At 35.0% G+C, this 27,590-nt stretch overlaps 1 protein-coding gene across 5 annotated transcripts in view; it reads right to left on the reverse strand.

Annotated features, from left to right (window-relative positions):
- Nucleotides 1-27,590, reverse strand: part of PCLO (piccolo presynaptic cytomatrix protein) — a 432,028-nt gene that overhangs the window by 16,479 nt on the left and 387,959 nt on the right. For 4 of the 5 annotated variants that reach the window (XM_041722032.1, XM_041722029.1, XM_041722031.1 and 1 more), the window contains 3 exons: nt 14,133-14,267; nt 13,576-13,721; nt 6,368-11,034 (listed from right to left, as the gene is read on the reverse strand). In XM_041722032.1, the coding sequence (XP_041577966.1) occupies nt 10,894-11,034; nt 13,576-13,721; nt 14,133-14,267 (422 nt within the window). In that variant the 3' untranslated portion in view covers nt 6,368-10,893. Of the gene's footprint in view, nt 1-6,367; nt 11,035-13,575; nt 13,722-14,132; nt 14,268-27,590 lie in introns of those variants that run through there. The other variant, XM_041722030.1, reaches the window with a different exon arrangement.

Below are 27,590 nucleotides of genomic sequence, written 5' to 3' on the forward strand. Positions count from 1 at the left end.
CATGCTCTGAACTAGAGACCCATTGCCTTAAATATGCCTCTTAAATATGTAAAATATTTCTATATTTTACTTGCAAGTTTTCCCATTCATAAATAAAATATACAATCAGATACTGCCTTTTCTGAATCATAACACTTATTTAAGAGCAATACCATTATTCCGCCAAATCAAAATGTATGGCACTTGATACAATCAGATTCTGGATGACTTACAGACCTCTCTTTTCAGCTCTTCTTGATCATTGCAAACTATACTTGGCAAATACAGTTGTCCGGTGTTTTTTGAAATAAACAACACATTTCACATCACTTTACATGTTTACAATATTCCCTAACCCTTAACTCTTATTCTCTTAGTTCAACTGGTAAGTTCTAGTCTCCTTGGAAGACTTTACTCATAATTTCCTTTCCTTGCAATTTGCCTGATGTGCCCTGGAAGAATTAGTCATTTCATTTTTGGATTTGATTTTTATTGTGATTTCTTTCCCCAGGCCATGGGTCTTTACTCTCTTTATTTCCCTCTTCAATGATTACATAATCTATGATCCAACAATTTAAAGCCACCTGGTCCTGAACCCCAAATTCCCTTCCATATCTTTGTGTCTAATCCGTTAATCTGAATCTCAGTAAAATTTACTCTCTGCCCTACATGTAAACACCAAGTCAAGGCTGGGGAAAGTCACGTGACAAGGCAGATGGGTGTCACTGTGTGTTGTCTCTAAACTCCAATGAGGCGCCAATATGCACACCTTTCTCTCCCCACTTGCTCTCCCAGTCATCTCTGGGACTATTTTAAGCCTCCTTTATTCTCTTTGAAGGTCTAACCCATATTCCCTTCCTCTTCTCTGTAAGCACATGACCTCACATCTTATCTCAATGAGAAACTCGTAGGCATCAGAAGGGAACTCTCTTAACGTCCTCCTGTCCAACATACAGCCTCTCTACATTTGCACTAATAACCTCCTTTTCTGCTGAGCAGACGCTCAACCACTGAGCCACCCAGATGCCTCAGGGCACTAGTTTTATTCCTTGGCTGCCCACTGACAACAGCTAGGGAGCTTTGAAAACACATTTATGCTTGGCCCAAAAAACAGAGATGATGATTGGAGTGATCTGGTTTGGAGTTTGCTATACATGGTTTTTAAAGCTCTTCAGATGATTCTAATGTGGAGTCAGGGCTGGGAACTGACCCTCAGAGAAATTTTCCTTTCTCCTCTTGAAAGGTGTGTGTGTGTGTGTGTGTGTGTGTGTGTGTTTAACAAGTACTTTGATTCCATCTCCTTCTACTGCACACTAAAATTTACTCACTGCCTCTTTTTTGTATGTAGCCAGAATGTAGAGAATCATTCCGTCTCAAATATTTCCTTCCCATTGACTTTGAGATTTACTCAATCCTCTCTCACTTTAAAAATAACACCAAACCAAACCAACTGACCAACCAACCAATTAAACAAAACAAAACAAAAAAAAAAACCTTCAGATTTCTTCTTCATACCTGGGATGGTCATTTTTATGTGTTGACTTGATCGGGTGTGGTAGCCAGTTATCCAAACACAATCTATACCTGCTGTGATAGTATTTCGTAGAGATGATGAGCATCTCCAGTCAGCTGACTTTAAGTGAAGAACTTAAAGGGGCCTTAAAATCTGTCAAAATGAAGAAGAAATACCACCTGTGGACTGTGGTGTCTGCTTTCTGCCCAAGTTTCCAGTCTGCCCTGATCCAATCCAAGTGTCTAAAAAGACTTAAATACTTGTTGAATCCATTTTTAAAAATTGGTTTCTGTCCCCATCGTTCCACTGAAACAGCCTACAGAAGTTATAATTAACCTTGTTTTGCCAAACGTATTTTTCATTCTTTTTTGAAAAGCTTCACTTTTTTAACCATTACTTATTCTTGCTCTTTTGAAATTGTTTTAAATTGTGAAAAATACAATACGCAAAAGAATGTGTGCTTTAAACAATAATTACTATGCAAATGTACATATAATTACTGCACAGATTAAGAAATAGGACATTGCTAGTGTCTTAGAAATCCCGTAAACACTATTCCCTAATGACATCTGCTTTATCCCTCCAGGAAGAACCTATTCTTCTTTTGTGCTCATCAGTCCTTTTATTGTTTTCACGGTTCTTAGGATCACGCTGTTGATTGTTTTGTTATTGTTGTTATTTTTGTGGCATGTTACCTTTCCTCTGTGTTTTTGTGAGATTCATTCATATTGATATGAATGGCTCTCATTTATTCATTTTTACTGTCTTGCATTATTCTGTTCCATTGCTGCACTACAAAATATCCATGTTATTATAGATGGATTTGGGGGCTGTTTTGAATTGGGGGTCACAGCAACTGATACTGCTATAAGTACACGTACACGGATGATATTCAAAATCCTTACTGGTGTATACAGCAAGGTCACATACTGATCACAAGTTGTCAAACCCACCTGAATGGAAGCCAGACCAACCAGAAATAAATTTATCTGTACACAGTTAGTACATACTGGCAAAATAGCCACCCAAAACACTTGAAAATATCTCCAGACCTACAAGTTCAAGAGTTTTTCTGATGTTTGTATCTAGAAGTGCAATTCTTAAGTGGCAAGGTATGGAAATCTTCAACATACAAGGTAATTTCTAGCTATTTTTAAAATGGTTGTGACGATTTTTATACTTCTACCATTTTATACTTAATGAGAATTCCATTTCCAACATTTGGCTTTCTCAGACTAAATTTTTCCTTATGTATGTGCATATTATATCACTGTAATTTAAATGGAATTACCCTGGAAACTGATGAGCTTGAACATCTCCTTATATGTTTCTTAACCATTTGGATTTCTTCTCACTTCAAGTATCTGTTGAAGTGTTTTTCCTGTATTTCTATTTTGCTGCTTTTCTTTTACTTCGGATTTGTGTTACATATTTTTGACACTAGCCTTTTTCTGTTTTTTTTTTTATATCAGATATCTTTTCTAATTTTTTGACTGTTCTTATTCATTTCTTTATGGTATCTGAGGAACAGAAGTCTTTATTTATACGTAGTAGTATTTACCTTATTTTCCTTCTGAATAGTGTGCCTTGTTTAAGAAATCTTTTCCTCTCAAGTTTATGAAGTTATTTTCCTATATTACCCTCTATATTTTTTATAGATTTGTCTTTCACATTTAAGTCTTTAATTTACATAGATTTCTATCTTTGCAAATTGTGAGAGACAGGGTCTAAAATCATTTATTTTTATTTTTTCCAAGTGGCTCCATTGACTCTTACTATTTATTGCAAGTTCATGGTTTTTTGCAGACCTGCTTTATCTCCTCTATTGTATGTATAGTGATCATTTATGGACCATTTTGTTCCATCATTCAATTTAAACTGCAACAGCCCTATATTCTTAATTTTTATACCTTTATCATAAGTCTTAGTATCTGTTAAAAATATTCTTGTATCTAGTTCTTGCTTTTTCAGTGAGCTCTTCCTTGGCCCTATGTTACTTCAACATATATTTTAAATCAGTTTATCAAATCCCTTACACATTTAAAAAACTTAATTGCATTGACTCCATGGATTTGTGTTTTGGGAAGAACTGCTTACCATTACTATATTCAGTTTTTCAATCAATGAATGTTGTATTCAGCTCTTATTTAGTATCTTTAAAAATTTTTATTATTTTATTTGTAGAAGTCTTGAATTTCTTTGTTAATTTGTTCTTAGGGATTTGATACTTTTGATACCAGTAAAACTCATTTCTTGAAATTTTCATTTTCTGGTGATTTCTTGTTCAAAGAGAAGAAATTTATTTCTGTGAAGTTTTTATAGTTAGTAAGCTTGACAAATTCTCTTACATATTTGAAAACAAATTGTTAATTTTTTTGTATTTTCTGCACACAAAGATGTGTAATTTACAAATAATTATAGTTCTTTTCTTCTTTCCCATTTCTTACTCCTTTACTTGTATTTTTCTTCTCTTGCTTTAACACAATGGCTAGAAACTCTGGTAAAGATGTTGAAGAGAATGGTGACTATAAGCATATTTGCTTTGTTTCCGATCTCAAAGGAAGAGCCTTCTGTCCTTTTACCAGCAAGATTTGTTTATTTGTTTGTTTTTGGTGAATAATATTCAGCAGATTTAAAAAGTACTCTTCCATTCCAAGTCTGCTATAAAGCTTTTTATTATGAATGGATTTTTAATTTTATCAAATATTACCCAGAATCTTATGATTTTTGTACCTTAGTACAAATGTACTAGATTTCATTAATTCATTTTCCAACATTGAAACAATCTTGTGTAACTGGGATAATTCAGCTTGGTCATGATTCTTATCATTTTCATTTTCATACATTATCAGATCTTTGGATCTTGGTGTATATATTAATTTTTCCTTCCTGATAACGGTAACTTGGACATCTTTCTCCTTTGATTGCCACATTTGTTAATTTTATTGAACTTTTTTTCAAAGGATCAAATTGTTGGAAGGTCATTTTTTATTGCATAATCCATGGAAATAATTCTTAATTTTTACAAATAATAAAATAAAAAAGTGATATAAAATAAAAAATAAAATTTTAAAAATAAACTTACTTTTTGGGAATTGTCATTTAAACAGAAAAGATTTCAACATTTTGCCATCATAATTTTATTATTACTTTTTTATAGAAAACTATTTTGGCTCAATTTCCTATGGAAGCTATAAACTATAGATGTGGGGATTTTTCAGCTCTTAAATGCCTAGATAATAAACAGAGAAATCATTAGTCATCATCTAATTACAACCTTTTAGATCTGGCATTATCTTCAAAAAAATAATTCAAGATACCATTGACTTTTCTTATCTATTTCTTTATGGATAAGAATGCTCTTAAAAGTTTACCATATTAGATACTACACTTGATACTACTACACTTGCTCTTAGCCAAAAGGCCAAGAAGCAATAGCATATCAGATAAAAGTTGATCAATCAGTGTTAATGCATTCCTAAATTTGGTTATTTTTATAGAGATAAATAGGAAAATAAGAATTCAAGTTAAATAAATCTCCTATATTGTTTTGAAGTTAAGGAAATGATATATAACTTCCTTGCCATAGAGAGGAAGTTATCAAAGAATATAAGAAACACGTAAGTTCACTCAAGGATGTCCCCAACACATTAAGAAAGGTAAATTTGACCATTAATAATGGTTTCAATGAATTAAAGTATATCAAATTTTGAATCACTAAATTCTACTCCTGAAACCAATATTATACTGTATGTTAACTAACCAGAATTCTAGAATTTCAATAAAAACTTGAAACAAAAAAAAAAAAAAAAAACTTGAAACAAAAAAAGTTTAAAAAAAGACAAAAAAACCTACCAAATTTGTTTTCATCCTTGAGTTGTTACCAATGATAATAAAAATAAAAACAAAAGATTATTAGTCATCTTTGGAGGATGATAGGGAACCATTTCCTATTTTGAAAAACGGTAAGTAAAGGAAAATTGTCCAACCTTTTATGCCTTTTACCTAACTTTCCTATACAAACTATACTACTGGGTAATCGAATACTGGTTGAGAGAAGTTTATCTTTTAAAAAGTATTCCAAGAATAAATTATGATTGAATTAGAATATTACCATTCTGTAATATTTCATTAATTAATAGATCTATACTACCCATTGAGCACCAGTGGCTGTAAACAAGACAACATAAAAGACAGTCAGTCATTATATATCTCCCAATAGAAGAATAAAATGCCAGCTTTTGAGCTTGAACCAGAATCATGTCAAATCTTAGAGCAAAAGACCAAGTCACAGGCAATACAGAGAGAGAGGAACTTGTTAACTACACTGTAAATAAGCAATCAGCAAAGACCTGATTTAGTGGAAAGACCAGGTTTCTTCAAAAAGTAAGAGTCACTGAAAAAAGAAGGGCTGGGGGAGAATATGTAGTTTAGGAAAGAGAACATTTTAAAAATAACACAGCAAAATCACTCGAGTATTTGTTGACTAAGGCAGGTAGATGTCAGTGATGATAACCCAGGAAATAACTATCGTATATATATATATATATTCAGGTGGTAGTTATATTTAGGGTTTGGGAGGGTGTTGGGAGAAGGAGGGGTGAAATGGAGGTCTTATGAGATGACTGGCAAACTTTAATTTCTTGACCTGAGGGGGTGGTTACAAGAGTGTCTGACATATAATAATTTGTTAAATAATAAATTAACTTAATTCTGTTTTCTGTATCTGTGCTGGGCTTAAAATTTGTTTTTTAAACTGGGTGAATGAATATGTATTTACGATATAATGTTTAGAGAAGATGTTATGAGAAGTTCTATTTCTATAATGAAGTATCAATTTATCAGGTTGGTAAACACAAGAAGTCAAACTTGACATTTTCAGTATTTATTAGTAAGGCTGAGGCAACAGCCTTTTTATACAGCACGATCTGCATAAGTTATCAAGATACATCTTGTATACAATCACAAAACCAAGACATATTTTTACATAGAGTAAAACTCAAGACAGATTTACAAGCATTTTTAGTACAATTTCATGTATTTCAGTTCAATTTATACAACCTTTAGCCCAAGAATTTGTATTTGTTCATTAGATTTTCCAGAGAGATTTGGGTAGAACAGAAAAGAAAACATTAGCAAATCACCAACACGGCATGCAACATGTAGTTAGAAACAAGACATATCTCCAAGTACTTTATTTTTTATTTTGAAATCAATTTTATTAGATTTTTACTTTTTCAGACAAGAGGTTTTTCTTCCATTAATATCAGATGTGTTTTTGTTAAGATATTAGCACACACATTAAGTAGTAGTGGGAGCACCTGAGCACATCACCAACAAATATACAGACACAATCAGACGATAATCAGATTCACATGCTGAATGCCAAATGAAATTAATATTTCAACTTTGTCTATTTTACCAAATGTATAGTTATGTACAGGGTAACCATTTAAGAAAATGCTTTCAATCTACATATCAGATAAGGAATCATTTGATTAAATGATTTTGACTTAATGGGTATATTTAATAATGACAACAACATGGAACATACAGAAAACATCAATGTGTCATATTCAATGAGAATATCTATTTCACTCATTCATTTTTGTATTACATCAAGGCAAGTAATTATTAAAGAGACGGCTCATAATTATTCATCGAGCTTTCTTTCACTTCCATCTCAAGCTCAAAAAGACGGAAACTCACTCTGTCACATGTAGAGTTATAAACATATATATAGCTGTAGTTGGCTGCTTTTGGAATATTAGACATTATTAGCAATGAAAATAAGTTTTTAAAAATATTGTTAGTTATGATTTAAATAATAAAGTAAAAAAATACTATAAACATCTTTATGATATCTTAATGAAATGAAACATCGATCAAATAATTTCTAATAAATTGGGCACAAGAGGGTATATAATTTTATTTTACTTCACATGACCACCGACCTAGTGTCACTACCACTATCACCACTACCATCACAACCATTCCTATAGTAAGAATCAATATCAGCTGGTTACCAGCTATAATATTCCCACAGTATGACTATTTTAATGTGTGTGATCCACAAAACTAATTCCACTGATATGCTGAAAATATGCATTTATTTGTATGATTAATTACAGTATGGGCACATTAAGGAACAAAGACCATTACTGCTCCCTAGTCTTGGATACTGTTTTTTTAAACAGAAATGGTAAATAAAGAGTACAAAGTCACCAAAAATGTTCTTAATCATAAGTAAAAACAGGGGAAACACCAACTTCTTGTGTATACTATTATCTATGTCTGTAATGACCATTCTATAAATCCCCATCTTTTGTAAAAATTCACTCTGTGCTTTTGTTTCTACAGCTAAAAGTTTCCTTAGAACCAGATTTGAAACCAAGAAGCAACTCCAGTCTCTGATGACTCAATGAAGTTGTGGGAAAAATTAAGATGCTTTTCAAGATAATAGGTGTTGCAGTTGAACTGGTCACATATTAGAGATTACAAACTTTGTCATCAGTAGGATTAAAAAAAAAACTGATTCCAAAAAATAAAATAAAATAAAAAGTAAAATTATGTGCTGTGATATATACAAAAAAGTAAAAAACGCCAAGAGCCCTATTTGCAATTAAAAAAGAAACGGTTTTGTTGTAAGAAGGGTAATCGACATCACTCAGAAGAAATGCATTTGTTCAAGGATCAGTGTTGCATAGAATAATTCCAGTACAATTTAGGATTCTGGTCAGCTGCAAACTTGGCACACTTTGGCAGGATCTTATGCTTTCTGAAGGGGGATGCTGGTGCACGAAAAGAAGCCCTGTCATTAGCTCTCTTGATTGACCTGGCCCCATCACTAGTTCCTTGGAACAAAGGGGCACCTATAATGGAAAGACTCCTACCCCTTCAGATCAAATAGCTACCAAGGGATGATCTTTGTTTTGGTGGCACCTCATTTGTGTTATTCCAAAAGAAACGGCAACTGGAATGAAGTAAAGCTTACTGGTCATACAACCTCTGGATGTAAGTGGTTGCAGAAGAGGCCTAAGGTGAGCCACTTTCCTTTTAAGGGCAGATAGCGGAACCTTTTTATGTCGGAAAGAGATCTTCCTGAATCTTTCCCTTCCCCAACTATGAGTGATGATTACAAACTCCCTAAAGTGCTAACTTCTGCTGGAAATATCCATAGCAACCATCAGCAGATCTAGTTGTCTCTAAAAATAAAATCCTAGCAGTATCAAATCTTCAGCGATACCCTCCCTGCATGCTCATTTTAGAGCGGTATCAGTGGTAAATGACACTGCATTGTCAGGCAGGACAGATTAAAAACACAGAGGGAAGAAAAGTGACTGTTTTCTTCCTTGGATTGGGGAAGAGTGAATTTGTATTTTTTTATGAGTGTAATAAAGATATATAGCCTGGAATTTATTAGAAATTGTTTTATTTTTCATGTTTTACATTTAATCAATTCCTCTCAAATTTAAAGTATGTTTTCTTGAAAAATGAGAAAATTCAATATCCAAGTAACATATTGAGATGATTTGTCTAAACCCACTAAAATCTTATCTTTGAATAAAGAGGCAGCTTAAACTCAGAAGCAGTTTATTTTGGGGTAGGATATGGGAATAGTATAAGATCGGTATGATTCATTTCATTTATCATACCCCAATCTGCAAATCATTTTGATTTAATTCTTCACCTTTTCTCAGGTTCAACACAAGTTTGCATTTTAAAGAAAAAATTAGTTTTGAAGCTAATACACTACTTTTATCCAAGTCAATGCTTACCATCAACATGGAGGATGTCTTTGCATATAAAATTTGAGAAATAAAAAGCTGCATAATAATTATTCCTCACTTTATGTATAAAACTATATCTGGAGATGTGCTTTCTTTTTTCCCTCACAGTTCACTTGGCTTGATCATCCCAACATTCCATTGGGAAGGCTAGGAATACATAATTATTTTCATCCTACAAATAAGAACACTGGGGAAGAGTGACTTTCAGTGACATGTGCAAGGTGACACAATTAGTCAGTGGCAGGACCAAGACAGAAGCCAGGCTTTTCATCCCAGCTGACTGCATTTCTTACAACTCCATGTTACTTCCTTTGTCTTTACTGTTGCTTGATGAAGAAGAGGATGTCTCATTTTCATGACTTAGATATTGGTCTTTTTATTCTATATTAATAAAATAGCTCATTATATATCATTCTCAATATAACGTTGATTTTTCACTTATTTTCCTCATATTGATGAATTGGATCACTGCAATATTGTCACTAACAGAGGCAAATAGAGCACTCTAAAGAACTTGAGTTTGGTGTCAGGGTTTTCATTATATAATTGGTTGATGCAGTAAAGGAAAAAAAAAGTATTATGGAAGAGAAGGAAATGACGCCAAGTTAATTTATCCATGTCACAGATTCCTATGATCTGTGTGCCCGAGGATAAATTTCTCTCTTTCAACACTTCACCCAAGAGAAAAGAAATATGTGGAATAACATATATTTGCAATTCCACAAAGAACAACTTATCGTGCATCTTAGTACTTTCCATTTTAATCTATGTTCTTCAGTATGTATGTTGAAAATGTATTGGCTTAATGGTAAGTTAAGGAGAGTTTGATATTTTCAGCCAAGGTTCCAATAGTTTTGTGGGGCAACATTCTTTGTTAGCCAATCATGGCTTCATTTCTAGATAAATGTAATTCCATTTCTACTCAGTATTATCTTCACTCTACATCATTTCAAATTATACAAATGACAAATGTGCTTTCACAACGTGAATTCCAAAGTTGGCATTGTTCACTCTTATGACATTTAGGCAGAGGAAAATCTAAAAGCCATCATTTCTCCATCTCCAGTACCCTTTCCCTCTGAACACAACCACCTCATGTCTAGGCTTAAACACATACTCTCGTTGTATCCTGTGTCAGAATTTAAAAACAGTGAGTTGGCTGAGAAAATAAGATGAAGAAGAAGGATTTTTAGACTTCTGAAAACTGAGATTTGTTACATCAGTTCTTTTCTTTCCACCAAGTTCTTTTGCATAAATGATTAACTTTGTCTTGCATTAGAAACCATATTAATATTCGAGCAGCTGCCTTTCACTATAGTTCAACTCTGCTCACAGATGTGTGCATTAAATAATCAAAATAGCTCTCACTGTTTTTCTTGCAGCAATCCAAGGACTCGAAGCTCCTCCTTTTGGTCTCCAATAGAAGAACTTTTTCGCTTGAGTTTTTTTTCTGTATTCCACAACAAAACATTCACAAAGCTTGCAGTATGTTTCTGCCTATTGATCCTCCTCCCACGTCTACCCATAAGATCATTGTAGAATAGTATCCAACCAGAGTCTTGATTTTCAATTATTTAGAGCTGTTTCTATGCCCTGAGCAGACACATTTCTTCAGTGGGTTTGAGTAGCACTGACTAAAAGTTTGTGCCAGTTGACTATTCTTTTTCTGAGATCCACTTTGTCAAGCCAGATACAGGCTTCACCGATCAAGGTCTTTTTCATAAACTTCCCTCCATTAGAGAAAAGTAAAATCTGGAAAAAAAATAGCCAAAAATATATACTTGCATATATTTTTTCAACCATTTTTAAGGATGTTTTCTCATCAAAGAAATAACAAAGACAAGAAAGGGTGTGAGGAAGTAGTAGATATACTTGAAAACTAATCCTCAAGATGTTCTGAAAAGATGTGCATAATATTAATTAAGCCACATCAGCATTTCCCAAAGGAAAAGACACATCCTGGAGGATATGAGAATTTTAGATAAGACACGTATTAGCAGCTAATTGTGACTAAGTTTATGCTTACAGGAATGAAAGCCTAGGTAAGGTTTCTACTAGTTTATGAAATATTAACTCAAATATGAAATTATTTGAGTGCTGAGTAAAAGCTTACAAGGCAGATAAAATGCAACATTAACTTTATTTAACATTTCATTTACTGGTGATTTTACTATGGTATGCACTTTCAAAGTGATTTCTTGTCATATGTAGAACTTATATTAGTTGAAATGCCATAGAATCTCAAATTCAAGACATTTTTTTTCTCTTTTAGAGATGAGTTGAAAGGAAGGTGGAGAGCATTAGTGCTGCTAACCATTAAGCCTTGACAATTCTCTCTCACTCTCTCTCTTTTCAGAATCTCCTTTAGAGAATTCATCTTCGTTATTGGCTAAAAGTTTACTTTTATGTTTCTGACTTCAAAATCTACATTTCTAGTTACAATTATTTCTTCTGCACTGTAGTTTTGAGATTTCATATGGCATTATGTATTTTCACTTAGAGCCTGTTTTCTTATCAAATTTATCACATCTGAAACAAACTTGTGATCTTTCTCCCTCGAGATCCCCTCTCTAACTACTTAATTTCTATGTGTGACACATTTGTCCACACAGATTGGAAGATATCCTTTACTTTTCTGAAAAACTTCTTTCTGCCATAATGTCTGTCAGTACTCTCACTGCAGTTTTAGCTTTGCAATATTTCTTTTTTTTAAAAAAAGATGTAATTAATTTATTTATTCATGAGAAACACACACAGAGAGAGAGGAAGAGACACAGGCAGAGGGAGAAGCAGGCAGGCTCTATGCAGGGAGCCCAATGTGGGACTCGATTCCGGGTCTCCAGGATCACACCATGGGCCAAAGGCTCTCAACTGCTGAGCCACCCAGGCATCCCTACAATATTTCTTATATTTGTCTTTAGTGTGGGCCTTTAAGTGCCCATATGATAGATGCTGTTTCTCTTCCCATATTTTTTCCATCTCTTTCCTCCCACCTCCTTTCTCCTCTTTCATTCCTTGTCCGTCCATCTACTGAAGGCACACTATGTGCCAACATTGTATGAGGCTGTAGAACACAGAACAATGAAAGCCAGGCCTTGCCCTAGAGAAGCAGCTGATACAGAAGCAGTGAGAGGTCAGTATATACATTATTGTAAGCACAGATTAGGATTGGTAGCCTAATCAGATAAGCAAAATGTCATGTGAATAAGGCATGACGGATTGCAGCTAGGGTCATCAGTAAAGGGCAGAGTTTACATTGGAACACTGTGGGCTAGTGAGATGGGTAGAAAGAGATGAAGAAAATATTGAAGGAGAAGGGAAATAGCAGCAAAACATTGGAGGCTTCACCTGATTTGAAAAGACTGTGGTGTTTCTGGAGTACAGAGTGTGTTGGGAGGGATACAAGGAGACGAAATTAAATCAATACAATTTGAGCTCACCTTAGAGGACTATAAATGAGTCGGGATATTGGTGGGTCCCTGGAGGGCTTTAATGGAACCTACTAACCAGTGTTGTTATCTATCCACCTACCATCTATCTACCTACTTTTAATTCGAGTATACTTAACGTGGGGTTGTATTAGTTTCAGGTGTGCAACATGATTCAGCAATTCTAGACATTGTTCAGTGCTCATCACATTAAGCATACTCTCACTACCTTCACCTATTTCACCCATCTTCCCACCCTTCTAGCCAGTGTTTTTAAAAGATAACCTCTGCCCTCTGTGTGATGGAATGGATGAAGAGGGCAAGACACTGATGGCAAGGAGGCCAGGTAGACTGCTAAAATGATCTGAGTAATAAAATTGAGGACTCAAAGAGGATTAGTGGCAGTATGCATGGAAATAAATCTATACAAAATAAACTGAGTAGACTTAGAAGACTGGTAGCTAATTGGATGGGTGGGTGGTCTGTGGAATTCTTCTTCTTTTTTTTTTTAGGATTTTATATATTCATGAGAGACAGAGATAGAGAAAGAGAGAGAGAGAGAGAGAGAGGCAGAGACACAGGCAGAGGGAGAAGTGAGTTCCATGCAGGGACCCCAGTGTGGGACTCGATCCCAGGACTCCAGGATCATGCTCTGGGCCGGAGGCAGGCGCCAAACCACTGAGCCACCCAGGTGTCCCTGGGCTGTGCAATTCTAAGGGCCACTGGAGAGATACCCCTCAGAATTATTTAACTTGTAAAATGTCTCATACTGTACGATCAGTATGCACATATTAAACAACTGAATGGAAAATACATACTGTATGATCAAAAAATTTAAAACAGTAGCAGTATAAGATGGAGTTACCTGAAGCGAATGCCCAGCAGGACTAAGGCTGAATCTAAACGTTTCATTGAATGAAGGCTCTCTATCATGTCTGCACACTCTCGTTTTTTTCTTAATCACCTTTTTCTGGGTAGAGATGTTCATCACATATATTTTTACATATAAATCTGAAAACAAGAATTCAGCTTGTAAAGTGTCCATCACTCATACAATTTCCTATTCAAAGAATTATAAGTGTCCACTGAGAGCTCCTCTATATTTTACACAAAGCAAGCAGACTATCTTCAATTTGTTTCAGACAACATAAATGATTCAGAGATACATCATTTTTCTTAGCAACTCGGTTTTCCTATTGTATGGTAAATACATTCCTCTAGTTTGAGTGTTAAGAAAAGTTCGGTAAAAACTAGTAAATTATCAACTTGCTTTATATAAGAGAGATTAATTCTTATTTTCCATTTTTCTGATACATTTGCCATACAGCCCAAATATTACTTTGCCTTTTCCAGATTATTTAAGACACATTCCTACAGAATTCCTAGATATATTACACTGCTCATTATCATAAAATTAGATACCTGGCAAGTGGTCAGGAGATTTAAATTTGTAGGTGATATTTCTGCACTGGAGAATCTCAACTATTAGTTGTTCACCATCTGTCTTCATTTCCTTCTTCAGTGCAATCTTGATTTCTCCCATTACCTGAGTTTTGACTGGAAGAATTTAATGAAAATATTAAGGATTATTAAATGCCATATATTAAATGTGTAGTTCAATAATTCATTCATATATACATTTGTTGAGTGTTTATCAAGTACTAAACACCTTACTCCATCCTGTGGATACACAGATGAATAAAGTATAGTCCGAGCCCTTAAGGAGTGTAAGACCTCTTACGGAGACTGATAAATTACACACTTACAACAAAGTGTGTTAGTATAACAACAAACTAGTGAACAGGGAGGTATGGAGGAAATGCGAGTAGATAAGTATTACTTAACTGTAGATTATTAGGGCAAAAAAGGAAATAGATGAGACTATAAGAAGACATATATCCGTACCTCTTTATAAAAGAAGTAGCCAAAGGAATGTGTAGTAATGAAATTGCACCAGGGAACATACAATGAGTGACCTAAAGGAATCCAAAGTATTTCTTTCAAGTGTTTATCTTGGATCTTTGTATAACTGAAGAAGCTATTCATGTTAGGTCCTGTTCTTGAATGATTTGTCCTTTCCTCTGTCAATTCATATATGCATCCATATATTCAATCACCAACAAATATTTTATTTCCCACCCTACCCTATGATAAGCACTCAGCACTCTGTTAGGAAGAATGGCTATCATGGTGAGCCAAAACACACATGCTAATTGGTTTTATGGTCTTTCCACCTATTGGGAAGAAAGCCTTAATGAATTATTTTCATCCATAAATGCAAAATTAGAAAAAGAAAAAAGGTAATGAAATACAAGAGCATAGCTCCAAGAGAGCCTGAGGAATAACTACTTGAGCTGAAACCAGAAAATTGAGAGTTAAGTAGTTGAAATGGATTAAGAACATGCTACAGAGAAGGAACAGTGTGTGCACAGGAGGGAACATTGTGAGACTGAGGAATTAAATGTATATTCTTGTGATTATTACATATTGTTAAATGGCATCATGTTAACAATTTGGTTTTTATACTTAGAACAATAGGAAACTACTGAAGATTTTTAAGTTTGGAGATAGATCACTTGTTCTCAAACATCTTGGTTTCAGACCTCTTTACACTCCAAAAAAACGAATGGTCCTCAAAGAACCATTGTGTGTATTATAGCTACCAATATTAGAAATTTAACATTTCTTTTTTTTTAAATTTAACATTTCTAATTAAAATGAAAAATGAGATATTTTAAAATATTTATTGATTCCATTAAAATAACAGTAATAAGTAAATATTTTAATGAAAAATAAGCATATTTTCCAAAACAAAAACATATAGTGAGGAATACCATTTCTTATTTTTTCCAAATTTCATTAATGTTTTTCTTAATAAAAGACAGCTGGATTCTCATATCTGTTTCTATTAAATCCAATTCAATATGTTGTTTTAGTTGAAATATATGAAAAATGTCTAACTCATACAAATAGTTGGAAAAGGGAGAAGTATTTTAATATCCTCTTTAGATAATGTTAGATTATTAAAATTTGACAAGAGGTAATTTCTTACAGATTAAAGGAAATATGGAATCTGAAATCATATCAATGGACTTTTTAAATGATTGCTTTAAAATACAGCAATCTATCCTGAATTATTTTATCTTGCATTTAGAATGGCTCTTTTAACCATGCCTGACTTGGTAACAGCATATTGTTCATTTTGGAAAATACTCGTTCACTGGGTTATGCAGGTCTTGTTGACCCATTTCATAAAATATTTAAAACACATGTGTTAATATCACTACCAATATCATCAGAAAGGTCTTTGAATATTGAGAAGCCTCTAAGCTCAGGAAGGCAGATACAAGTTTTCTAAAGTTCTATTTTTAATTAAAAGTTGAATGTTTTAAAAGATGTTTTTGAATTTATCTATTCATGAGAGACACAGAGAGAGAGTGAGAGGAAGAGACATAGGCAGAGGGAGAAGCAGGCTCCATGCAGGGAGCCCAATGTGGGACTTGAACTCAGGTCTCCAGGATCACGCCCTGGGCCGAAGGCGGTGCTAAACCACTGAACCACCAGGCTTCCCAAAAGCTGAATTTTATCACTGAAAACTATCATCGCTTGTTTTTCTTAAAGTGACAAACTCACTTTGTTAATTTTTGAGAATAAGTAGCATTTGTCCACTGTTATTCTTTTTTAGCAAAAATTACATTTCCTATTAAAAAGGCTAGTTCAGTTTGTGACTCAAAAAAAGGCACAGACAGGTTTCCTCAAGTCAACTATCATAATTTGGCAGGCAGCATAGTGCTTTATGTATATTTCCATTTCATCTCACAGAATTGTGTGATGTGATGTAGAAAGACATGTGCTTAGGGTGTAGGTTTAAAAACAATAATTTAAACTTCCTCATTAAGGACAGTCTTGAGTGAAACCAGCATTTTCCTTATAAGTGAATGCCAGTTAAAAATAGATAAATACAGTAACTGGTAATATGCCTTGCTTTGTGCTAGGTCCCCAGCAGTTTATTGCATCATTGCTTTTGCATTATCAATGTAAATGTCAACACAGTGAAAAGGTAAATAATATCTCAGTATATTTAAAAAATAATTCTGATCTCACGCATGCATGTAAACATTATATAGAATATAGACTATAGTTGATCATATTTGAGAGGAGACTAAAGTAATAAAAGCATTTTGTGCAAAACTATGAAAATATGAGATGGTAATTATTTAATCCTTTTGATTAAACTTTGTGATATTTTGGGGACATGTTTTGATGTATTTCTTTCCTGGAGATTAATGAGAATAACAGTAAAAGACTTACAAAACATTTGTTTTACAAGATAGGGCAAGTAGATCAAAATAAGTAAAGACACAGAATATTGAGATATTATAATCAATAAAACAGATCTCATGTATATTAATTAAATACCACACCCTGATAATAGATCTTTTTCTCAATTACATACGGATCATTCCCCAAACTCACCCATACTGTTACAAAGAAGATAGCAGTAAGTTCTATAAAATGATGCTATTATAAACATTGATCACACACAAATAGGCTTTAATTAAATAATTCTTGGGCAAATGGTGAAATACAATGAGAAAAAATGGAAGTTCTGAAAAATGATGATAATGAAAATACTATGTATCAGAATCTGTGAGAGTTAAAGTAATGCTGGGAAGAAAATCAATAGCCTTACACACCTATATAATTTAAAACAATGATTAAAAAAAACTCCACATATGCATTAATGTTCTACAAATAATTTTAGGGGCACCTGGGTGGCTCAGTCAGTTAAGTGTCTGCCTTCAGATCAGGTCATGATCTCAGGGTCCTGGGATCAAGTCCTACATTGGGTTCCCTGCTCCGTGGGGAGTCTGCTGCTCCCTCTCCCTCTGCCTATCACCTCCCTGCTTGTGTTCTCTCTCCTTCTCTGTCAAATAAATAAAATCTTAAAAAAAATTTTTTTTAATATAAGAAATTTAAACTTCCAACCCCAAGAGTTAGAAAAAGAATAAAGTAGAACAAAAGAAAGTGTAAAGAAGGAAATAATAGACATATACACTAAAATTAATGAGGTAAAGAAGAGAAAAATAGTGGATAAAATTAATGAATCAAAATTCTGAATAGTATCTGGTACTTTGAATAGTAAAACAGAAAAAAAAAAAGAAGAAAGAAGAGGAAGGGATGAAGGTGATGTAAGAATGAGTTAGGGGCAGATGGGACTAGCCAGGGAAAGATAGGGGAAAGGCCCCAGAGTCAAGCTCCTACCCACCCCAAGAAAACAGAGATAAAACAGTGAAAACAAAAAATAAACCTGGCTCCCCAGCTCCACAGTGTTAGGCAGTATTCCCCTTTAATGGCCACTAAGTAATCACAGAAATCCCAGATGTAGGAAATACTATGAAGGAGTATTAATCAGAGAGAAGGGAACACCTTGTTTGTGCTCATGATATTTACAAAAAATCACCTTGTTTGTTATTAGGAAGGTTACACGTCCACCGTGTTTGTTCTAAATATCCACCCTGATGTTGATAAGAAAGTTACCAAGTTCCCTGATCAGTTTCCTATAAAAGACCCACACTACAAGCCCTCAGTGGCAACCCTGTGGGGACCCCCCTCACTCCTGAGAGCTTTCTCTGTATCTCTGCTTAATAAACTTGTATTGCTTTGTTCACTCTGTGTTGGCGAGATTAATTCTTCGACTGTGTGACAAGAACCAAGCTCTTCCGCATCAAAGGGATGTTGAGAGCATAGTTCAAAGATGAGATGATAAAAAATGGGGTAACAGTGCTAAAATACAAATAGTCCCTTTTTAAAACTCTTAATGAATTAGAAACACCATGGAACAAAATCGAATGAGATAGAAATCAGTATTACTGACATAAAGGGAGGAAGGCTTAGGATAATACAGAAAGGAAAGGAAAACAGACAGCTTCTTTACTAGAAAAAAGTGATAGCTATGTCAAACTGAGAAATAGGATCCAATATAACTGATTGCTCAGGAAAAGTAAATTTTTTTTTTTAGGAAAAGTAAATTTTAAGACACCAGAAAATCACATGTATTTAAAATATAAAGGTATTTATCAGAAGTAACAGAAAAGTAAATCTGTGGATCAAAAGAGTATCCTGTATTCCCGGGAAATATTGATTAGCTGATACACTGATAACTCCCATTTTAGCGTCTTCAAAAATATAGAAAACACTTTTAAAGGAGCCAGGGGAAAAAATATGTCCCTTGAATGAATACATCAATGTAGGGGGAAAAAGTGCCTTTTTGAAAATATTTAAAAGCCTGTGGCAGAGGAAATAGAGGATCTAGTAATGAGAGAAAGAAAGGAAGGGAGGCAGGGAGGCAGGGCGGAAGTGGAGGGAGGACAGAAGGAAAGATGAATATGAAATCCAAGAGGAGAGAGAAAGAAAGTGGAAGCATGCTGATTTCCTTTAAGCGGAGAATTAATCAATAAAATTTAAAATTGAAATATAGTATTGAAAATCATAATTGCTTAACCTCTTAATATTTTCAATTTTGCTTCTTGAGCTTAGTGAGATTTCTTACAAATTAATAGGGCTAAAATATTTATTGAAGTCAAACTATTCCTTTGTTTCCACCATAATCCAGCCTCTTCATTAAAATAAAAAAAAAACTCAGTCGTATCATTTTTTTTTACAAAGACCATGAATAATTTAATTCTATTAAACAAAATCGTTGTGTCCCTTTATGTCTTTAGCTAAAGTGCTCCAACTTAAGTACAATTGTCAAATTGACTTATTTTTATCTTCCACAGCTTTCTTCTTTCACATTCTCTGGCATTTTATTCTCCATTAAGATATGCAGTGCTCTTTTCCTCAGAAAAAAAATTACATATTTCATCTTTGAAAAACAAGTGTAGGTCATATCTGTAGGCACACGTTTGTACACATGGTCTGTTTATACTTCCATCTGATTTATATATTTAGAGATATGCATTTTAAGAAAACATGGCTATTAACAGGACAATTATTATTTCACAACAAAAAATAAGGTTGTGAAGTTTTATAAGTGGGAAAACAGTGGCTTCGGTGTTTTAAGTAATTTACCAAATGGCTAAGTAGCCCAGCCATAACTTTAACCTAGCTCCTCTGATTTTAAGTCCAGAGCTCTAATCTCTCATGAAACCCTTGTATTTTCTCATACGATTTTTACACTCCTTGTGATGAGCACCAAGTAATGTATAGAATCATTGAATCATTGCAATGTATACCTGAAACTAATATAACACTATGTTAACTATATTTCTAAATAAGTACATAAATAAACAAACAAATGGATAAAATAACATGGGTTTTTTTTTTTTTTGAGACGGAAATGCTGCAAATGCTGGATTTCTTTTGAAATTAAGAACAAAGTTCCAAAAAACCCTCAAAGCAAAACAAAGAACAAAGTTCAGTTGAAAAAACCAACAACCATATCTCCTACAAGAAATTCTTTTTTTTTTTTTTTAAAGGTTGTATTTATTTATTCATGAGAGACACAGAGAGAGAGAGAGAGAGAGGCAGAGACGCAGGCAGAGGGAGAAGCAGGCTCCATGCAGGGAGCCCGACGTGGGACTCGATCCTGGGTCCCCAGGATCACGCCCTGGGCTGAAGGCAGCCTAAACCACTGAGCCACACGGGCTGCCCTCCTACAACAAATTTTAAGAGTATTTAAGGGAAAACATTAAAATGATGCTAGCTAGCTCTAGAAGTTGAAAAATAGGCTGCCCTGACAACTTGAAAGAAAACTATTTGGAAGAGAATGATGTGCTTAAATAAACATTTCATTGACGATAGTAAGTACAAGATAGATAAATATATAATACATATATATTTAATATTGTTGGAATGAAAGGATTTGCTATTTTACTTTGGCCACATACAGGACCTTAGCAAGCAGAGAAGACAGCAAGCAACTGTGAGTTGTTGATTCATGATTATATTTCTGCATCTTACTCCTGACATGATAGGCATTTAAAAAAATTTTTAATTAGGTAGGCTCCATATCCAACATGGGTCTTGAACTCATGGCCCTGAAATCAAGAGTTACTGCTTTACCGAGGCACTCCATACCCTGGGGTGTTAAAACCACAGCTAGAAGTTATAGTCTGTATATACACTATCACTTCAATTATGCAGGTTATTTATATTAGATGACAAAATGGCAATAAATATTTCCTGAAATATTCATAGTTGTATAAGACCCTATATGGAAACCATTTAAACATTCCAAATAATTGTAAAAAGTGACTATGAATTAAGAAAATCTTTTTTTTAACATTATTTGCATCTGAAATACTTCACTGTGCATGGTGTAAATCAAGGTTTACTCATTCTCAGAATTCTAAGAAATCTTGCAGTCTGAGCAGCTTTTGGCAAAGAGAGACCATTGTAGGCAAAAAGTTTCTTTAGACGCACTGTTTAGTTTATTTAACTGTTTAGTTAGCTGAAAAGAAATAAAATGTGGAAAAGGAAAGAAGGAGAGAATGGCACTTTGTAAAAGGCAAGTTTGGGGGATAAAAACATAAGGTAGGGGATCCCTGGGTGGCTCAGCGGTTTAGCGCCTGCCTTTGGCCCAGGGTGCGATCCTGGATACCCGGGATCGAGTCCCACGTCAGGCTCCCTGTATGGAGCCTGCTTCTCCCTCCTCCTGTGTCTCTGCCTCTCTCTCTCTCATAAATAAATAAATCTTAAAAAAAAATAAAAGGAAAGAAAGCATAAGGTGAATACATTTCCCATCGATACTTAACTTTCTTTGCAAATTTCCATTAATCAATCCTACATACCAATGCCCCAGGTCACTGGTAGGGGCTAAGGAAGCCTGAACTGATGTGAGGTAAGATGTATATTTAGCCCTGAAAGTCTATGACCTCAGAATTAGTTATTTAGCTCCTATTACTCATTCTAAATCGAAGCAAAGTTTAAAGTGGAATTAAGGTAGAATTTTAAAACCAGGAAATCTGTATAGTCGGCAGGTCATTAAATATCTCTGTTCTGTGTCTCCTCATATTGTAAAATGAAGACATATAATAAGATTATTTATGAACTATTTACAATACCTTTTTCAGCTTTATGGGATCATAAATGTATGGCATTTTCTGATATTGTCTAAATATGATTTGGTCCTAGCCCTTTAAGAAATGTCTTCTATTCTAAATAATTTGCTCTGTTTACTCAAGATTTCTAAACTCAGCCATTACAGAAAGTCTTCTTAATGTCCTCAGACTTGTTAATAGCCAAAATAGTGATGTATGTTCCCCCTCGCATTTAATTGCATTTTCTTCCTTCCAATTGTTTCTATTTTATGAGTTTCAAGTCTACACAATGAGGTTTTTTTAAAATTTTTTAAAAAGATTTTATTTATTTATTCATGAGAGACACACAGAGAGGCAGAGACATAGGCAGAGGGAGAAGCAGGCTCCCTGTGGGGAGCTCCAGGTAGGACTCGATCCCAGGACTCCAGGATCACACCCTGAGCTGAAGGCAGATGTTCAACCACTGAGCCACCCAGGCATCACGGATGAGTTTTTTTTAAATGCTGGTATACAAAGGTATATTGTTAGCACAATGCCTGAAATGACAGTTGCTCGGTAAGCATTTATATTCTCCTTATGTCTCAATAATGATGCAATGCGGTATCAGTTCTAGAAGAAACAGTTTACACCTAGCAAGCATATCTATACCCTTAGGTCAATTGCTCAATTTATGGAGATAACATAACAAAACAAAACATCTCAAGATATTCATACGAGTCAATACTTTTAAAACAGAAAAAAAATTTTAATATTCTATTTATTTATTCACAAGAGAGAGAGAAAGAGGCAGACATAGGCAGAGGGAGAAGCAGGCTCCCTGCGGGGAGTCCCATGCAGGACTCGATCCCAGGACCCCGGGGTCACGACCTGAGCCAAAGACAGACATTCAACTACCGAGCCATCCAGAAGCTCCTAAAATAGAAATGTCTAAAAAAAAGAGTCCTTTTTCCACGTTGCTGAGCTTGTTAAAGAAAGAAAGGAAGCTCACTAGAATTTGTTCTATTCACCACTCTGTCTATAATTTCAGGTATACAGAATCCATAATAATTTTATCTTCCATGCTGAAATTATATCTCTGTCTTCCAAAAGTTCCAAGTGGTACTTGTGACTGTAGCACTCAATAATTATTTACAACTGGCACTTCTCTTTTCTTACACCATGTCCTGGAGTAGTGAGGAAAGCTATTAGACCTTTCACCAGGTCTAGGAATCTTATTTGCATTGAGTGTTATTTCCTGGTGAATTGTTGTTTCTCAAGCCATCGATATGTTTTAAACTTAATTCTCACAAACATGTCTTCAGAACAAAGGTTCTTACCCCTTACCTCATTATATGCAGGATTAAACAGAGGGGGTGAAGAACCACAGGCTTTGAAGGTTTATCCTGGTAATGCAATATTTGAAAGGGGGAAGGAAAGATGGAACTAATTTATTTCATTTTATAGTGTATTAAATTCTATTCCTATTACCTTCACTGTACGATCTCATGAAGTGGATTCAATTAATCAGCTTGCTCAGACAACAAAATGACACCATGCAGCTGGCTCCATAGCCTGACTACTTTTCTACCTCTATCTTACAGAGGACTACAAATGCTTGGATCGAATACTTCCTACTAACACATGCTATAATAAAGAATTAGAAAGAGAATTTCTGAGACAATTTGTAAAACACTTTGTGATCAGATATAAATGCATATTTTTTTACAGCGAAATTCAATGGATTTGGTTTTCAAGAAAAGAAAATGAATCTTCATACCAAATATATCTCAAGAAATACAAATTTCCACTCACAGTTTAAGTATACACTATTCCATAGCTAAGAAAACAATATTATAATGTTATGAATGATGAATACCAACTATGCAATGTAAACTTGTGTTTACACAAGTCATAGAAATATTACTAACTTCACTTAAAAGAAGACTGTAAATTTTAGATTGATGAATTTGCCAAATGTCACACAGCTAGATTAGATTTTCCAGCAAGGCAGTGCAAGAGTATTGCCAAAACTGTCAAAATCTAATATGTGATAGTGATTGTATGCCAAATTCATGTGCATGCTTCTGAGCACGTGGGGGGGTGGAGGGATTTGGGGATTGTGGAGACTCAAGATTTATGGGGAAGCTGTCTTGGAAAGACAAGAACAGTCAGGAGAGGGAATAAATTCTTACCCATTTCCTTTCCACTGCCTTAATTTATGAACTAAACTTCTTGATTCATTACATGTAGGGAGTTACAATTTGCTGGAATGTCAACATCAATGTATTCAATTTATTGAATGACTCTTGTGTTCCAGGCACTTTGTGTATCACTCTACTGCCTTTAAGTGCCTCATTTACCCTTGTCTTTTTAGCGGATAGAAAAGACACCTAGTACATATTAGATGCCTAATGAATAAACTATAAAATATCTCTAATCTCTACAGCAAACCTGCAAGATAGGTATCATTTCCACACACATCTGAAGAAAGAGATTTATTAGGCCTAAGTCAAAGCCCATGTTCTTCTCGAAGCTAAGCTGAGGCCACTGAATTGAGATATTTTGGGATTTTTCTTTTCTCCTATTGTGTCACCCAAAATAAATGCTTTTATGTCAGTTTATGAATTTCATTCTCTGTTTACGTGTATATCCAAGCCTCTATTATTCAAAGCTATGCAGTGACATCCTAATACATTTTCATGTCTCAGGGCTTAGTGGGGGCTGACAGAGGAAGCATTTTATTATGTTTTCATTATTTTTTTTTCCATGGGAGAAGAGTTCTGTAAGCTTTCATTAAGTCCTTTATTTGAAATAACCCAGATTCAAGGAGATATTTTATACAAAAAGCAGGCATTCTGGCCTAACATGATTTAAGAGTTCTATGAAAGTAGGACAAGCCTGCACATTCTCTCTGTGTTCCGTTACATAAAGAAATCCTTTCTTTCTGAGACAAAGCCAGAAAGAACATAATTTTAGGAGGAAAAAATAGATTTTTTTCTGATTGATCTCCTTCAATGTTTTTGGCATTTTTTTGTCCGTTTGGTACATGTTTCTTAGCATTCATTTCACTGTGACTGAAAATAACCAGAGCTCTTTATAAAAAATTTTAATTGAAAGCTTCCTGTTATCTTGTATGAGACCAAAAGAAAAAAAATAGGAAAGAACTTTTGCTATTAGAGAAGAAAAAACTGAAAACTTAAAAGGACATCACATTTAAAATGTTTGGAGTTTTGGAATGACTCTCAAAAGCCTCAGGAAAATAAATCCCAGGAGGAGTAAAGTAGGAGAGCAGGTGGGTGGAGCAAGTAAGGTGGTGAAGCTCTTTTCCAGAGGAGAGTCAAGTTTAAGAACTCAAGCCTGGCTTTCTGAGTTCACAAGGTCTTGGCTTGACCTCCCATCTACCTTGGAGATCAAAAGGGTTAAGTTGTCTTGACCTTTGATCTAACAGTAGGCAAATTCACCAATGGGGAGTAGTGGTGGGTCTCCATATATTCTCCCAATACAGAGAAATATTAGCATCCTAGTGTAATGAATTTAGGAAATAAAATCAGGTAATTGCTTAATAGGGAAACCAGGAGCTCCTGTGAGGAAATGTAGTTTGTCTGTGAAACTCCCAATTACTGTAGAAAAACTTCCAGCTTCTCACAGGAGTGGAAGGTGACCCGGCGACCAGTAACCTCTGAATAAACCTGTGGATAGCACCTGAGGAGTTAAAGGAGGCTCAATAGATTATGGGAATCAAATGTTTAGGTTGGCCCATCAAGTTATTTATGTCATCTCTTTGTTCTTAAATCAATCCTACCAGCCTTAACATACAGTCATTGTGATCTTCCTTTCAGTTTTCACTGGCTCTTCAGTTTTTCACTTTGTGCTAAGGTAACATCTAGGAAGATCCTATAAAAGCCTTCCTTGATCCTTTTTTTTTTTTTCAGCTGTCACTTTATCTTTGTCCTTAACTGCCATGCAAGCTAAAAGAATGAACTAGAATTCCACTTCGACTATTTATTCTCAACCCATTTTTGCTAGATATTCTTTTATGTCTCTCCCCTCTTCATTAGTCTTGCCCTGCTTTGCCCCGAGAAGAAGAACCCTTGAACTATATCACCTGGGTTTCCTCATCTTACGCTTCCTCCGGGGTTTTAGCAATGAGGAGTCAGCGGGCAGCCTGAGGGCAGGAGGATAGAGGCCGAGTTATTTATTGCCTTTGCCCCGACCTCGTTTGCTGGCTTGTTTTGCAGAGGCTATAGTGCCTTGCTACAAAGGCTAGAGCCCCTGCCCACAATCTCGCTGGGTTCTGGCAACAGCCTCCCACCTCACCCCTCACTGGGCTCACTGGGCTCAGGGCTTTTTCTTGTGACCAATTCTTCAAGGTCTACCTTTCCTTGGTGGTTCCCTTAACCTCCCCCACTTTGTTCACGGCCCTTTCATGAAATTCTTGTGACTACTCCATTTGAATGTGTCAACTGCTTCCTGCTAGGGGCTCACAGCACAACAATCATTACAGATTAAGTTAGACCGCAATCCAAGGGTTTGTTGGGTTTCTGCTTTTGTTTTTATTTTCTTCTTATAAGGAGAAATGGTCTATCTGTGAAACAGACCTATTGATTTCTGGTGCCACTTCTAGTTCAATATATTCCTGGGTTTATGTCTATGCTTTGTATTCTCGGATACTGTTCCCTTCATCTTGCACAAATACCAAACTCCTAACCCTAATCCCAGTGCTTTTCTCATTGTGTCTGAAAACCTTGCACAGTAACTTCACCCTTATGTCAATCAGGATAGGTCAGATTCTGTTGCAGTATCAAATATCACCAAAATATCAGTGATTTAAAACTGAAAGTCATAGCATCTTAGGCTGATGGGATAGGCAGCCGTCTCCCTCTGCGGACTGCCATACCTGAAAGAGAAGACAACTCCACGAGTCTGACAGAGGCAATTAATGCTCAGTTCAGGAATGGCATACATCACATCCAACCACCCACCATGCATTGTCTAGAACCAGGCAAAAAACCCACTGTGCCACCAGGGAGCCAAGCAGGCTGGGAGTCAGAGAAGTGGAAGTAGTAACACTAATGACCACCAAGGCTTTCTGTGCTCCTCTTATCTAAAGTTGACTTGGATGTTGGAGGTTCTCTGTTACTTTCTATGAATGTTAGAAAAAGGATATTGAGTTCCTCAAAAATATTCAGCTGGTAACTTAATTGGAATTCTGTTAGATTTCTGTTTTGTTATTTCACTAAGAAACATGGAATGATTCTACATTCATCCAAAAGTGTTTTTTTTTTTTAATGCCCTTTAATGGAGTCTTAAAGTTGCTCTTATTTTTCTGTAGATATCTTGTTATTTTATAAGCTAGCTCCAAGATATGTTGATATGGTGACTGTTTTGGTATTATGAGTGATATTGTTGCCGTGTATTCATGGTTACTTATTGGTGATCTAGAGTAATTATTAGTTCTAACGTTTACCTGTTGATTCTATCAGGTTTTCTATATACATATATATATTCAAATTGACCACAAATAATGCTTTTTTTTCCCTTTCAATTGTTGTACCTCTTAATTTATTTTCTTTCCTTACATATGAATCAAGACCAATGCTGTGTCAAATATTAGTAGTGATACTGGATCCTTGAGTCTGATCTTAAACAACATGCACTAGCCAGACTTTTGATCTCCGCTCAGGTCATAATCTCAGAGTTGTGAGATCAAGCCCCACACCGGAGCACTGCACCCAGTGGGCAGTATGCTTGAGATTTTCTCTCCCTCTCCCTCCCCACCCTCTCACTTGTGCATGCAATCTTTCACATTGTCTCTCTCAAAAATACCCAAATGAACAAACATGCGTCAAACTTATTG

This window comes from Vulpes lagopus, chromosome 11 (assembly GCF_018345385.1).
Source record: "Vulpes lagopus strain Blue_001 chromosome 11, ASM1834538v1, whole genome shotgun sequence".
NCBI classification, from domain to species: Eukaryota; Metazoa; Chordata; class Mammalia; order Carnivora; family Canidae; genus Vulpes; species Vulpes lagopus.